Source organism: Theropithecus gelada, chromosome 20, assembly GCF_003255815.1.
Source record: "Theropithecus gelada isolate Dixy chromosome 20, Tgel_1.0, whole genome shotgun sequence".
NCBI lineage: Eukaryota > Metazoa > Chordata > Mammalia > Primates > Cercopithecidae > Theropithecus > Theropithecus gelada.
The window spans coordinates 24,345,466-24,359,220 of record NC_037688.1 but is presented as its reverse complement, the minus strand read 5'-3'; the positions used below and the strand labels follow the sequence as shown (position 1 = coordinate 24,359,220).

Below are 13,755 nucleotides of genomic sequence, written 5' to 3'. Positions count from 1 at the left end.
CCTCCCAGACTCAAGTGATTCTCGTGCCTCAGCCTCCTGAGTAGCTGGGATTACAGGCTTGTGCCACCACACCTGGCTAATTTTTGTATTTTTAGTAGAGACAGTGTTTTGCCATGTTGGTCAGGCTGGTCTTGAACTCATGACCTCAAGTGATCTACCCTCCTCGGCCTCCCAAAGTGCTGGGGTTACAGGCCTGAGCCACCACGCCCAGCCACTTCTGATCATTAAAAAAAAAAAAATTTTTTTTTTTTTTTTGGCAGGGGGAACGAAGTGTCCCTCTGTTGCTCAGGCTGGAGTGCAGTGCAGCGATCTTGGCTCACTGCAATCTCCGCCTCCCAGGTTCAAGCGATTTTTCTGCCTCAGCCTCCGGAGTAGCTGGGATTATAGGTGCCCGCCACCACACCCAGCTACTTTTTGCATTTTTAGTAGAGATGGGGTTTCGCCATGTTGGCCAAGGTTGGTCTCGAACTTCTGGCCTCAGGTGATCCGCCTTCCTTGGCCTCCCAAAGTGCTGGGATTACAGGTGTGAGCCACGGCGCCTGGGCCAAAAAATTTACTTTGTAAAAAGACTAGGCAAGTGCAGTAGTGAGAAGAGGGGAAAGAGTAGAGCAAGGAATTATATCTGTTGCTTCTGACCATTTGAACAAGTTACCTAATTCTCTGAGGACAAGCTCGAAGAATGGGAGAGACAATATCTATATGCAGGGTTGTTGGGAGGAATAAGTGACATGAGTGTGTGCCAGGAGTCTGATTACAGAAGGTGTTCAATTAAGTAATCTGCAATCATTAATCAACCCATCAGTCACTGGTATTATGTGCCATCCATCCTCCCAGTGTTGCCAAGTTATGGGTGCGTTCTGCCAGCGTCCTAGCAGTGGGAAGGCTTCTGGCTGCCAGCGGCGAACCTCTCCCTTCGAGTATTTCTCCTCTCGCTGAGAAGATGAAATGTGACCGGGTCTCTTTAAGGGCCAGGCGCCGGGATCCAGGCGGCGCGCAAGGGCTGGACGAGCAGTAGCCCGCGCCGACTCTCACAGGAGGAAGGAAGCCCGGGCCTCTGAATCAACTCTCCAGGGCCTCTGGATCCGCTCGCCCAGCTATGCTGCTGCGGCCGCTGCGGGGCTGGGCCGCCCTGGCGCTGCGCTGCTTTGGGCCGGGAAGCCCCGGGAGCCCGGCCTCAGGCCCCGGGTCGCGGAGGGTGCAGCGCGGGGCCTGGCCTTCGGGTAACGCGCGTCTTGGTCCCGCCTCCCAGCAGCCCCTATGTGCCCACCTACTCCCGGTTCCTGGGCTCCCGGAAACCACCCGAGCCCGAAGCGCCTCCTCCGAGGCGCGGGATTTCCTCCCCGGCTGCGGCGGGGGCGGGGGCGGCCATCGGCAGTTACCCGGGCGCTAGACCGCAGCGAGCGCGGGGGGGATGGGGTTCTGCGCCCGGCTCTTGTTCTGGGATGGGAAGAGAGGCGTTAAAGAGCAGCCCAAACTCGGGTCCCCCGACCCGTTTCCTGGCGCGATTCTTTCGACCTTGGGGGCGATGGGGACTGGGAGCTACCCTAAGCCGATTCTCCTCACACTCTGGTGCCAGCGTAGGGGAGGGGGTTACGCCCCCAGCGCTCTCCTGCCCTCCCCGGGAGTGGGGACCCACTCAGAAACGGGTCACTCTTACACCCGGGTTCTGGTGTCCGCCATATGGCTGTTGAGAGAACCTCCTGTGGGGCGGATGGGCAGCGATGCCCGCCCTGGGCCTAGAGGAGCACCTGCGTCCCAGGCCCAAACCCATGCCCGCCGCCCACTCTTCCCCGTGCACCGCGAGTGGAGGCTGCTCTGCCTTTCCACTTGCTTAACACCCAGTCTGTGAAGATCTAAATAGATAACGTGGAAAATACAAAGTACAATGTAGTAAGTGAAAGAACCCGAGCACACTGGGGACCCACGCAGCCGCAGCCCAGGGCGGCACATCGGCGAGACGGTGGTGCGCGCCTCCAACCTTGGAGGGCGCCCAAAATGGAAAATATTTTTAGGCCAGGGAGTGAGCATAAAAATTAGTGTTTTTGGGCCGGGCGCGGTGGCTCAAGCCTGTAATCCCAGCACTTTGGGAGGCCGAGACGGGCGGATCACGAGGTCAGGAGATCGAGACCATCCTGGCTAACACGGTGAAACCCCGTCTCTATTAAGAAATACAAAAAACTAGCCGGGCGAGGTGGCGGGCGCCTGTAGTCCCAGCTACTCGGGAGGCTGAGACAGGAGAATGGCGTGAACCCGGGAGGCGGAGCTTGCAGTGAGCTGAGATCCGGCCACTGCACTCCAGCCTGGGTGACAGAGCGAGACTCCGTCTCAAAAAAAAAAAAAAAAAAAAAAAAAAAAAAAAAAATTAGTGTTTTTGTGGTCATGTAGCAAATTAGGGCAGAGGAGAGTTATTTAAAAGTGAGTTTAAAAACTGATTTCCTTTCTTTTGTAGATAAAGAACGGGAAAAAGAGAAAAAATCAGTGGTAAGTCCCTCTTTTATGTGTACTGTCTAGGATAATATTTATTTTTTTGAAGAGGAGAGAGAAAAAAGCAGAGTAAAAAGCAAAAATACAAGAGAATCTCCAGGGAGAAGGAAATCTGTCACCCTCCCAGGAGGCCACCTCTGTTACCAATTTCTTGTGTCTTTCCCCAGAGTCTGCACAGGTAGGAGCACACAGGTATTTGTATCCTTCAGGTAGATTTGGTTAAAGCTTAAGGGATGATTGTGAAAGTATTTGAAAAACCCTCATTGTGTTATGGGGAAGGTCAGTTTCATCTTGGGTTGGGCAGCTCAGATGTGAGGGAAGCTCTATCGACCACCACCCTCTCCCCGCAGTGCTGAGACTGATGGGTGGGCAGGGGATCAGAGAGAAACCTTGAGGGTCCACATATGTGGGTTCAGGCATCAGGGTGGCTTTGAGATGCTGGCTCTGGGCTGGGGCTATGACTAGTGTGAGGTTGAAGGTCAAAGGACGGTCAGGTTGGTGTCCACGGGGATGTTGGGTGCTTTACTGGCTGGGGTAGGGAGTGATATTTTGGTCACCAACCAAGGCTCAATTCCTTAAGAGAACTGAAAGTTCCTAGCTCCTGTGGCTGGAAAGGGGGTGGCTAGGCAAGTGGTGGCAGGAGTACCGTGGCTGGGATCTGCAGAGGGTAGACAGTGTGGGCAGGCCCCCAGGGTGCTCAGGGTGATAGAGAGCTCTTGGGAAGTAGTGAAATCACACAGAAAGGATTGAAATGCTTGAGATTTGTGGAAGTTTGTTGAAATTAGGAGAAGGATATGGCAGCAGGCGTCATAGAAGGGGAGGGAAATGCAAAGTTGAGCTGGATGGTAATTAATGTATTATTGTTTGTTTATATATTTAAGAGACAGGGTCTTGCTGCGTTGCCCAGGCTGGCCTCCAGCTCCTGGGCTCAGGTGATTCTCTGGCATCAGCCTCCTGAGTAGCTGTGATGACAAGTATGAGCCACTGTGCCTGGCTATTTATTCATTATTGAGCTAGCATTGATGTGAGCTGGGCCTGTTCTCTGTGCTTTTTGGGTGTGGTTTGATGTGCCCCCAGACACACAGTAGCTAGTTCATAGAAAGTTGTATGGAGCCTGCATTCAGGCTCAGGACTGTTTGTAACCATTCAAGTCCTGTGAGCTCCTGTGTGGGAGGCACTGGGCTAGGACCTGGGGACCTGGCAGTCAAACAGCCCTGACATTTGGGAATCTGCGGTCTGTCTGATGGGGGAGACAGCAGTAACTAGGAGAATGGTGGAACTAGAATAGCAGTGAGCATGGGGGCTGTGAGTAGGGGGGCTGATGACTGAGAGGAGCTTTGGGCAGCGCCTTATTGCCTGCTGGGAGATGGAGGAGAGTTTGAGGCAGGAGTGTTGTAACAGGTACAAGTCACAGAAGAAAGAGAACCTGCAGGCCTGGGCATGTGGCCAGTCCCTAGAGAGGCAGCTGGGGAGGGCTGGAGGATAGGTGCAGAGGGACTGCGAATAGGTCTTAAAACCCAGAGTCACTGAAGGGCTTTACTCCGACCCAGCACCATCCAGGTTGCCTCTCAGGGAGCGATGTGAGGGACCATGAGTGGAGGGCCCAGCTGGGCCAGACTGGAAGGAGAGAGACCTTAAGTAAGCTAGAGATGGCACACAGCCTGCAGCTGAGTGGGAAAGCAGGGCCTAGGGGAGTTGTTGGTTGGTTGACTGGTGTTGCTGGGTGAGGAGAGATGTCCAGAGTGTTGACGGTGTCTGGGTGGATAGTGCAGCCATCACATGGCACAGTTTACAATATCAAATAATTGAGTATCACAACAAAATTTTTTAATAAAATAGCTGGACAGAACAATATCCAACAGGGCCATGCCTAATGGCTCATACCTGTAATCCCAGCACTTCGGGAGGCCAAGGTGGGAGGATCACTTGAGCTCAGGAGTCTGAGACCAGCCTGGGCAACGTGGCAAAATGCTGTTTCTACAAAAAATAAAAAAAATTAGCTGGGCATGGTGGTGTGCACCAGTAGTCCTAGCTACTCGGGAGACTGAGGTGGGAGGGTTGATTGAGCCTGGAAGGTCGAGGCTGCAGTGAGCTGTTATTGCATTGCTGCACTCCATCCTGGGCAACAGAACAAGACCCTGTCTCAAAAAAAAAAAAAAAAAAAAAAAAAAAATCAAATAGTAAGGAGTTCAATAAATTGTGACAGATCTTATGTAGTGGAATATGTAAAGCCATTAAAAACCATGTTTTTGAAAAATAGTGACCTGGGAAGGCACTCACTATGTAAAAGATGAAAAAAAAACAACAACAACAAAACCAATAAAAGTATATGAAGTGTGATTCAAATGAAAGAAAAAAAAAACTGTCCTTAGGAAACAAACAGGAAAGAAATATAAACATTAATGCCGAAATTCTCAGTCTATTTAAGAGATAGTTGTGGGGTTAACAAGGAGCACGTAAGAGAGAGTTTGGGGTGTGATGGGGTAAAAGTGTCTTCTCTTAGTTATTTGAATGTTAAATGAAATTAGCTGGGTTCCTTTTTAAAACAGCTTTACTGAGTTATAATTTGCATACCACAAAATTCACCCATTTTAAGTGTGTAATTCATTGATTTTTAGTAAATTTGCAGAGTAAACAGCACTACAGAGTAAATGCCACTGCAATCTAATTTTATTTTATTTTTATTTTTTATTTTTTGAGACAAAGTCTGGCTCTGTTGTCCAGGCTTGATGACAGTGGCACAATCACGGCTTACTGCAGCCTCGACTTCCCGGGCTCAGGTGATCCTCCCATGTCAGCCTTCCAAGTAGCTGGGACTACAGGCACATGCCACCATGCCTGGCTAATTTTTGTATTTTTAGTAGAGACAGGGTTTCACCATGTTGGCCAGGCTGGTCTCGAACTCTTGCCCTCAAATGATCCCCTGCCTCGGCCTCCCAAAGTGCTGGGATTACAGGCCTGAGCCACTGCGCCTGGCCACTGAGAATGTATTTCTTAGCACAAGAATGCTTAATTTCCATTTTTAGAAAAGATTAAATATTGTTATTTATAATAGGGATAGATGGCTCATCACAGTTTCAGTTATAATCATGGAAAATTGTACTCAAGGCCTCACAGCAGAGGAAAATGGAAATAAATTGTAGTGCAGTCACAGAGCGTTGGGCCAGGCCGGCCATGTGCTTCCATAGCGTGGGGACCATCTCCTTTTCACAGTTTCTTATTGCTTTCCTCCACACACTCATGAGCTCTTTAGCCGTTGCAACGGGGTCTTGAGTACACAGTACCTGGCACAGCATAGGCCTTCAATAAGCAGTTGAAACGTGCTCAAAGATGAGGACTGTATAGAAAATATTTGGCATGAAATATGCTCACATGTCATGGGGTTTATCTCTTAGTATTGGGATTATGGTGATAGTTTCTCCTTTTTGATTTTCTGTATTTTCTTCAATGGGCATGCACTCCTCTTATAATATTTTTAGACATCACTTTAAAAAGAAATGTAAAGACTCCCTTTGCTTGCTTCCTGTTCCCCCTTCCATTTCAGGGGAACTTTGTGAGATTCTTCCTGTGTTGCCTGCTCTAAACCGGAGGGGAGATTGGCTGAGCTCATTCAGGGCCTGACATTCACCAATTCTTCAGGATTTCATGCTGGGAATAGGAACACGTTTCTGGGAGAAGGGCTTATCTGAACAACCTGTTAAAATGCTGCAATGAACAGGAAAGAAAAAAGGCTATGTAGAATGATGTCTAGTTTGAGCTCTTTTTATAGATCTAGGAAGAGGAAAAGTTTTCTTTAAAGAACAGTAAAAAAAAAATTAAATCCATTAGTGCCCTAATGGGGTCTTTTCATGCCCTTTTGTTCATTCCCTTGGGTTCATTTTGTAGTTCGGGGCTCGAAAGGAGTGGGCCGGGAGGGACCCAGGATGGGAGAGTGGCCTTGTGTCTCCTGGATACCTGTTAGGATCAAGGCAGGAGGAACCTTCTCCACCAGCTGACAGAGTTCTAGTTGCTGGGGAGACTGTAGTGGAGTGGTGTGAGACGGCCCACTGTGACCTGGTGTTTATGTGAGGTGTGACTGAGGCTCCATCAGGAGTTGTGAGAAGCGGCCTGGATGTGAATTCTAACTCTGACTCTTCCCTTGCCAGGTCTGGCACTTGGGCAAGTTACCTACGTTGCCCAGGTTTCTCTGGGTGCCTCCAGCCTGAGTGCAGAGGAAGAGGCCTCTGTGCAGCAGCCGGGCCCCTCTCTGACTGTGTGTGCCCCTGGAGGATGTCTATCATGTGTTCTCACGGGCCAATTTGTCTTCTTATGTATTGAAGCTGCCCGTTCCCTGTGGCCATCTGCTGGAGCCAGAGCCACTGGGCCTGTGTCATCAGCAGTGCCTGGCTGAGCAGAACTTGGTCAGAATCACTGGGCCACAGGATCAGGGGCTCAAGCCCAGAGTCTGATTTAGAGGGTCTGGATGCTACCTGGTGCCACCTCGTGTTTAACCAGCTCCTCTGGTGCATCTGAAGCAGGCGTCTGTGGACTAGACGTGGAGAAGCTCTGCTCCAGCCTTGTGGTGCCCAACCTTGCCTGCACATTGAAATTCGCCTGGAGCGCTTTAAAAGTTACTGAGGCTTGGCCGGGTGCAGTCGCTCACACCTGTAATCCCAGCACTTTGGGAGGCTGAGGCAGGAGGATCACCTGAGGTCAGAGTTCAAGACCAGCCTGACCAACATGGAGAAACCCTGTCTCTACTAAAAATACAACAATTAGCCAGGTGTGGTGTTGGGCACCGGTAATTCCCAGCTACTCAGGAGGCTGAGGCAGGCAAATCACTGGAACCCAGGAGGCGGAGTTTGCAGCGAGCTGAGATTGCACCATTGCACTCCAGCCTGGGCAACAAGAGCAAAACTCTGTCTCAAAAAAACAAAACCAAACAAACAAAAGCCCCCCAAAAGTTATTGAGGGTTGGTCAGGCATGGTGGCTCACGCCTGTAATCCCAGCACTTTGGGAGGCTGAGGTGGGTGGATCACCTGAGGTCAGGAGTTTGAGACCAGCCTGGCCAACATGGTGAAACCCTGTCTCTACTAAAAATACAAAAAATTAGTCGGGTGTGGTGGTGGGCACCTGTCATCCCAGCTACTCGGGAGGCTGAGGCAGGAGAATGGCTTGAACCCAGAGGTGGAGGCTGCAGTGAGCCGCGATTGCGACATTGCTCCAGCCTGGGCGACAAGAGCGAAACTGTCTCAAAGAAAAAAAAAGTTACTGAGGCTTGAGTCTCACTCTAGAGATTGTGGTGTAATTGGTCTGGGCCGTGGCATCCCTGTAGAGATTTTTAAAAGGTCCCAGGTGGTCCTAGCGTATAGCCGGAGCTGAGAACCGCTGCCTGGAATACCTTCTCTCCCTAAGATGAGTTACTTCTAGGATGCTTCTTGGTCTTTGGTATAGGTAGGCCCCAGATGGCTGTTTCCGGCCCCTCCCACTAGTGCCATGACCCCCTTTCCCTCCCAGGTGCAGTCAGTGTCAGCAGAGTCTAGGTTCAAGCTGTCCTTGCTTTATTGTCTCCTACAAGCCTCATTTTTCTTTTCTGTGAAAAATGTTAGGACTTACCCTTCTCAGGTTTTGGTGAGGTTACATATGATAATGGTGTGTTACCTGTCTCAGGGATTGGCCTGTGACAAGGTGCTTAACAAAGTCCTTGCTCTTTTTTTCTTCTCCCCTTTCCTAATAATTTCCAGTCAGTGACCAAGTGCTTTTTTTTCTGTAAAGCAGTGAATTCGATTCTAGATAACATGTATGTGTTTCCTAGCCTCAAAGCCATCGCTTAAGCTCTCGTTAAGGAGGCAGGACACTTAGGCCTAAAATCTAATAGTCTGTGGGGTTGAACTAGGGAAGGGCAGAGCTGGGCTGGGCAGACAAGCTGTGTATGGTTTAGGAGTTGACGTAAAGGAGGGTCTGGTCTCGGGGGACCAACCTGAGCCTGCCACTCGGGGAGGATCAGCTTATCTGTTATTACTAACAATGGGACCTTGCCAGTTTCCTGAGGAGGGATTTTGGTTTACATTTGAAAATCTTGTACTGAACCATTTATGCTGTTCACCTGAGCCCTTTCCCTAGCCATCATTCCCTGAGGTTTCCCTGGTCGCTTGAGTTCTGACTCTAATGTGCATTTGTCTTTTGCCAGATCTGTGTCGAGGGCAATATTGCAAGTGGGAAGACGACATGCCTGGAATTCTTCTCCAACGCGACAGACGTTGAGGTACGGCCTCCACGCTAGGTTTGAAGGAAGCCGTAACCTAGAATTTTCCTGTTGATGGCTCTCTTTTGTTATTGCAGAAGCTACAATTTCTATACTTTTATAGTCATTTTCTTTCCTTCTTCCCTTTCCTGTTTTTACTTCTGTTAGAAATATATGTATGGCCAGGTGTGGTGGCTCATGCCTGTAATCCCAGCACTTTAGAGGCTAAAGGGGGAGGATCACCTGAGCCCAGTAGTTTGCGAGTGGCCTGGCCAACAAATTATCCCCTTGATGGGATAATTTATAGAGGGTGTGGACTAACCTTGTCCAATAGGACTATAATTTGAGCCACAAGTGCAAGCCACAGGTGTAATTTAACATTTCTAATAGCCTCATTAAAAAAACAAAAAGGGCCGGGTGCTGTGGCTCAAGCCTGTAATGCTAGAGGCGGAGGCAGGTGGATCGCTTGAGCCCAGGAGTTCCAGACCAGCCTGGGCCACATGGCGAGACCCCATCTCTACAAAAATATGCCAGGCATGGTGGGGCGTGCCTGTAGCCCCAGCTACTTGGGAAGCTGAGATGGGAGGATTGCTTAAGCTCAGGCAGAGGTTGCAGTGAGCTGAGATCACGCCATTGCACTGCATCCTGAGCAACAGGAGTGAAACCCTGTCTCAAAAAAAGAAAAAAACCCACAGAAAATAAAAAGGACATTTTATTTCATATAACATATGACAAATGTGATCTTGTCAACATTTAATCAATATAAAAATCACCAATGAGCTATTTTGCATTCTATCTTGTTATACTAAGTCTTTGGAATATGATACTGGTTGAGCATCCCTTATCTGAAATGCTTGAGACCAGAAGTGTTTTAGATTTCAGAATTTTTCAGATTTTGGACTATTTGCATAAACGTAATGAGATATCTTGGGGATGGGACCCAAGCCAAAACACGAAATTCATTTGTGTTTCATATATAGATAGCCTGAAGGTAATTTTATACAATATTTTAAATAATTTTGTGAATGAAACAAATTTGTCTTAAGTATTTATGTGTGGAATTTTTCATTTGAAGTGTCATGTCGGTTTTCAGAAAGTTTTGGAGTTTGAAGCATTTAGGATTTTGGATTTTTCAATTAGGGACGCTCAAACTGTTTGTAAAATAAGTGTAACTTAGAGCATATCTTAATTGGACTGGTCACATTTCAAGGTCTCAATAGCTGCTTGTGGCTCATGGCCACTGTATTGGACAGTGCAAGTGTTGACTGCCCTAAAGTCTGGTTAGGAAAAGAGTCTACATGGGTGAGAAGAAAGGTCAGGCTATTGAGCAGGGCTAGAAGTGTGACATCCGAGACAGCAATGTCTGAGCAGTGGGTATTATTACTATGCATAGGCAATTAATTTAATTTCTAGTTCATTTAAAGCGTAGTCACTAAAACTAACTTCAGAGATGTTTAAGAATCATCTCTACAATAAGACATTGACCTGTCTTACTTGTTCTAGATTTTAGTGGTTTAATCTTCTCTATTGATGGCTCTCTTTTGTTACTACAGAAGCTACAATTTCTATACTTTTATAGTCATTTTCTGTCCTTCTTCCCTTCCTTTCCTGTTTTTACTTCTGTTAGAAATATATGTATGGCCAGGTGTGGTGGCTCATGCCTGTAATCCCAGCACTTTAGAGGCTGAGTGGGGAGGATCACCTGAGCCCAGTAGTTTGAGAGTGGCCTGGCCAACATGACGAAACCACATGTCTACAAAAAGTACAAAACTTAGCTGGAGGTGGTGGCACGTGCCTGTAGTCCCAGCTGCTCAGGAGGCTGAGGTGGGAGGATTGTTTGAGCCCAGGAGATTGAGGCTGTGGTGAGCCATGATTGTGCCATTGAACTCCAGCCTGGGTGACAGTGAGGCCCTGTCTCAAAAAAAAAAAAAAAAAGAAAAGAAATATATCTCTATATATAGTTTGATAAAAATAATAAACATTGTATAGCCCTTGTCCTGCTGTGTTCATGTGCTGCTGTGCAGGAAAGAGTTAACATAGCAGACCTAAGACTTCTGCCCTTTAGAAACACCTGCTTGCAAGGGTGGTCTTTGGCATCTGGGAACTTAGATCTTGGGAGTGCCCCCACCATTCCTAACTGATAACAGGCTCTCTGCCTAAACTGTTTCTGCAAACAGTGTGGTTTATGCTGACACCTGCTTTCTTCCTGGGAGTGCGGAATTTTGGTACATGTCAGGAAGTGGCTGCCTGCATGGCTGAGCGCTGATGAAAACCTTGAACTCCCAGGTTCAGGCCAGCTTGCCTGCTGGACAACATTTCACATGTATTGTCACATCTTGTTGCCTGGGGAATTCAGTGTGTACTGTGCAGTTCCTCTGGGAGAGGACCCTTGGAAGCTTGTGCCTGGTTTCCTCCAGACTTTGTAGCCTGCCCTTTTTCCCTTTGCTGATCCTTTTTTCTTTTGCTTTCTTTCTTTTTTTTTTTTTCCCCGAGATGGAGTCTCGCTCTGTCACCCAGGCTGCAGTACAGTGGCATGATCTCAGCTCACTGCAACCTCCACCTCCCAGGTTCAAGCAATTCTCCTGCCTCAGCCTCCCAAGTAGCTGGGATTACAGGCGCCCACCACCATGCCTGGCTATTTTTTTTTTTGTATTTTTAGTAGAGATGGGGTTTCACCATGTTGGCCAGGTTGGTTTCGAACTCGTGACCTCAAGTGATCCACCCGCTTCAGCCTCCCAAAGTGCTGGGATTACAGGCGTGAGCCACCGTACCTGGTCCCCTTTGCGGATCTTGTTTTGTGTCCTTTTGGTGTAATCCATCTTAGCTGTGAGTATGACTGTGTGCCGTGTCCTGTGAGTTCTCATGGATCATCAAACCTGGGGAGGAGGGGGGTCTTGGGGACTCTTGACACCTGTCCTGACTGATATGACTCTTAATGGCACTTTAGAAGTGCTTATTGTCTCACTGAAGGCCTTGGAGCTGATTAACAACAATGATAGTTAACATCCAATAAGTATACTGCTATTTGCCCAGCACTGTTAAGGGTTCATCATAAATACTAAATGATCTTATCCTCCCAAGAAGAGTCCCTCTGAAGTAGGTACCATTTTTACCGCAGTTTTAGATGAGGAAACCATGGCTCAGTGAGGTTTAGTGGCTTGTCCAGGGTCACTTGGCCAGTGCGTGATACAGCCAGATCCCAGCCAAGGCTGTCTGGCTGCAGGGGCCACACCCTTGTTTGGTTCTTCTGTGCTATGAAGAGCTTTCTTGGCTTTAGGAAGACCACTCTCCCTTCAGATCTGAGCTCCGTGTCCCCTGACCTTCCCAGCGAGGTTATGCTTCCTGATGGAGCATTCCCTGGCCGCTCTGTACCTCTCTTTTATACCACTTCTTGGGGTTTGAAAACGTTGGCTTCTGTGATTACCTGAGTAATGTCTGCTTCCCCTGGTAGGCTTAAGGTTCTGTGAAGGCAAAGGCTGGACTGGTTTTGCTATTGTTGTATCCTCAGTGCCTAGCATGGGTATCTGGCAGATAGTGGGCACTCAATAAATGTTTGTTGGGTGACAATGCTATGGATGAAGCACCCCTGAACTGGGTCGGGGAGCAAGGCTCCTTGTGACCCAGACTCTGGTGGGCCTGTGTGGTGTTGTGTATGCTACTTAGGGGCTGGGAAGAAGATCTAGAAGAAGGAGAGGGGGTTTGAGAGGGGCAGTGGGAGGGCATATTTGAACTGGATTTTGAAGAGTATATAGGAGTTTTCCATGTGATGAAAGTTGATGTGAAGTGGGATGGGGTGGGAATGCTGGGCAGAAGAAACAACATAAGCAAAGACACAGAGGTGTGAGGGTGAGGGGTGATCCCTTCCCTTCCCTCCCCTCCCCTCCCCTCCCCTTGCATCTCCTTCTTTCCTTTTTGAGATGGAGTCTTGCTCTGTCACCCAGGCTGGAGTGCAGTAGTGTGATCTTGGCTCACTGCAACCTTTGCCTCCTGGGTTCAAGTGATTCTCCTGCCTCAGTCTCCCAAGTATCTGAGATTACAGGAATGCGCCACTACATCTTGCTAATTTTCATATTTTTAGTAGAGATGGGGTTTCACCATGTTGGCCAGGCTGGCCTTGAACTCCTGACCTCAAGTGGTCTGCCTGCCTCGGCCTCCCAAAGTGCTGGGATTACAGGTGTGAGCCACTGCGCCCAGCCAGGGTGGTTACTTTTCAGGAGTTCCATGCATTGCCTGCCTTTGGTCTTTTGTCACCTATGGCCCCTTCTCACATGTACTCTGAAAGTTCCCAGGTGGATCCTGGCACTCTAAAGATCTTGGCCTCAAGAACACCATTTAAATCTTTTCTAGCGCACACCTGCATACCCAGAAAGGCTCTAGCAGAGTCTGGGGTTGTCCTAGATTTGTGTGTCTAGACCACAGATGGAGGCTCTAGAAATGCCCAGCAGAGATCCTGATATGTGTCTGAAAACACACAGGATGTTGGAGAAATTGGCAGTCATCCTAAAAGGTACAAACAGGACCAGAGGGAAAGAATGCCTCCAATCAGTGAGACAGGGAGCGTACTAAAGAAACAGGGACTCTCAGTAGCCAGCGCACCCAGTGCAGTGATCAGAGGCAGGAAATGGAGGCAGGTGGCCTGCCCAGGCCTAGCCCTGTCCAGTGTCCCTCCTGGCTTCACCCACCCACCTGCCAGCTTGATGTGGTAGGCAGGCAGGGCTGGGATAGAATACATTGAAGAGGGATGGACAGAGCCAGCTCTGACCTTGGGGAGGCTACCAGGGCAATAGAGAGGTAGGACGTACCTATGCTTGGCACATTGGGTACAGGGATGGATAGAGTTGTTCTCAGGATGTTTCTGGAAGTAATGTGATGAATCCGTGTCTAGATAGAGTTGTGACCTCACAGGGGTTGTCAGCTATTTTGGCCTACCTTGGGCACCCAAATTTGGATAGTCTTTTTCTCTCTTTTTCCCTTCTCTCCTTGCTTTCCCCTCAACACTTACATACTTTTATAGGATTCAGCACTGAGAAGCAGCAGTTCTGATGTT

At 48.7% G+C, this 13,755-nt stretch overlaps 1 protein-coding gene across 7 annotated transcripts in view; it reads left to right on the top strand.

Annotated features, from left to right (window-relative positions):
* Positions 1–716: 716 nt before the first annotated feature.
* Positions 717–13,755, top strand: part of TK2 (thymidine kinase 2, mitochondrial) — a 42,014-nt gene continuing 28,975 nt past the window's right edge. For 2 of the 7 annotated variants that reach the window (XM_025370055.1, XM_025370057.1), the window contains exons 1-4: positions 847–874; positions 1,958–1,960; positions 2,450–2,481; positions 8,655–8,729. In XM_025370055.1, coding sequence (XP_025225840.1) covers positions 847–874; positions 1,958–1,960; positions 2,450–2,481; positions 8,655–8,729 — 138 coding nt within the window. Of the gene's footprint in view, positions 1,221–1,337; positions 1,570–1,957; positions 1,961–1,995; positions 2,021–2,449; positions 2,482–8,654; positions 8,730–13,755 lie in introns of those variants that run through there. The other 5 variants (XM_025370052.1, XM_025370051.1, XM_025370049.1 and 2 more) reach the window with 4 other exon arrangements.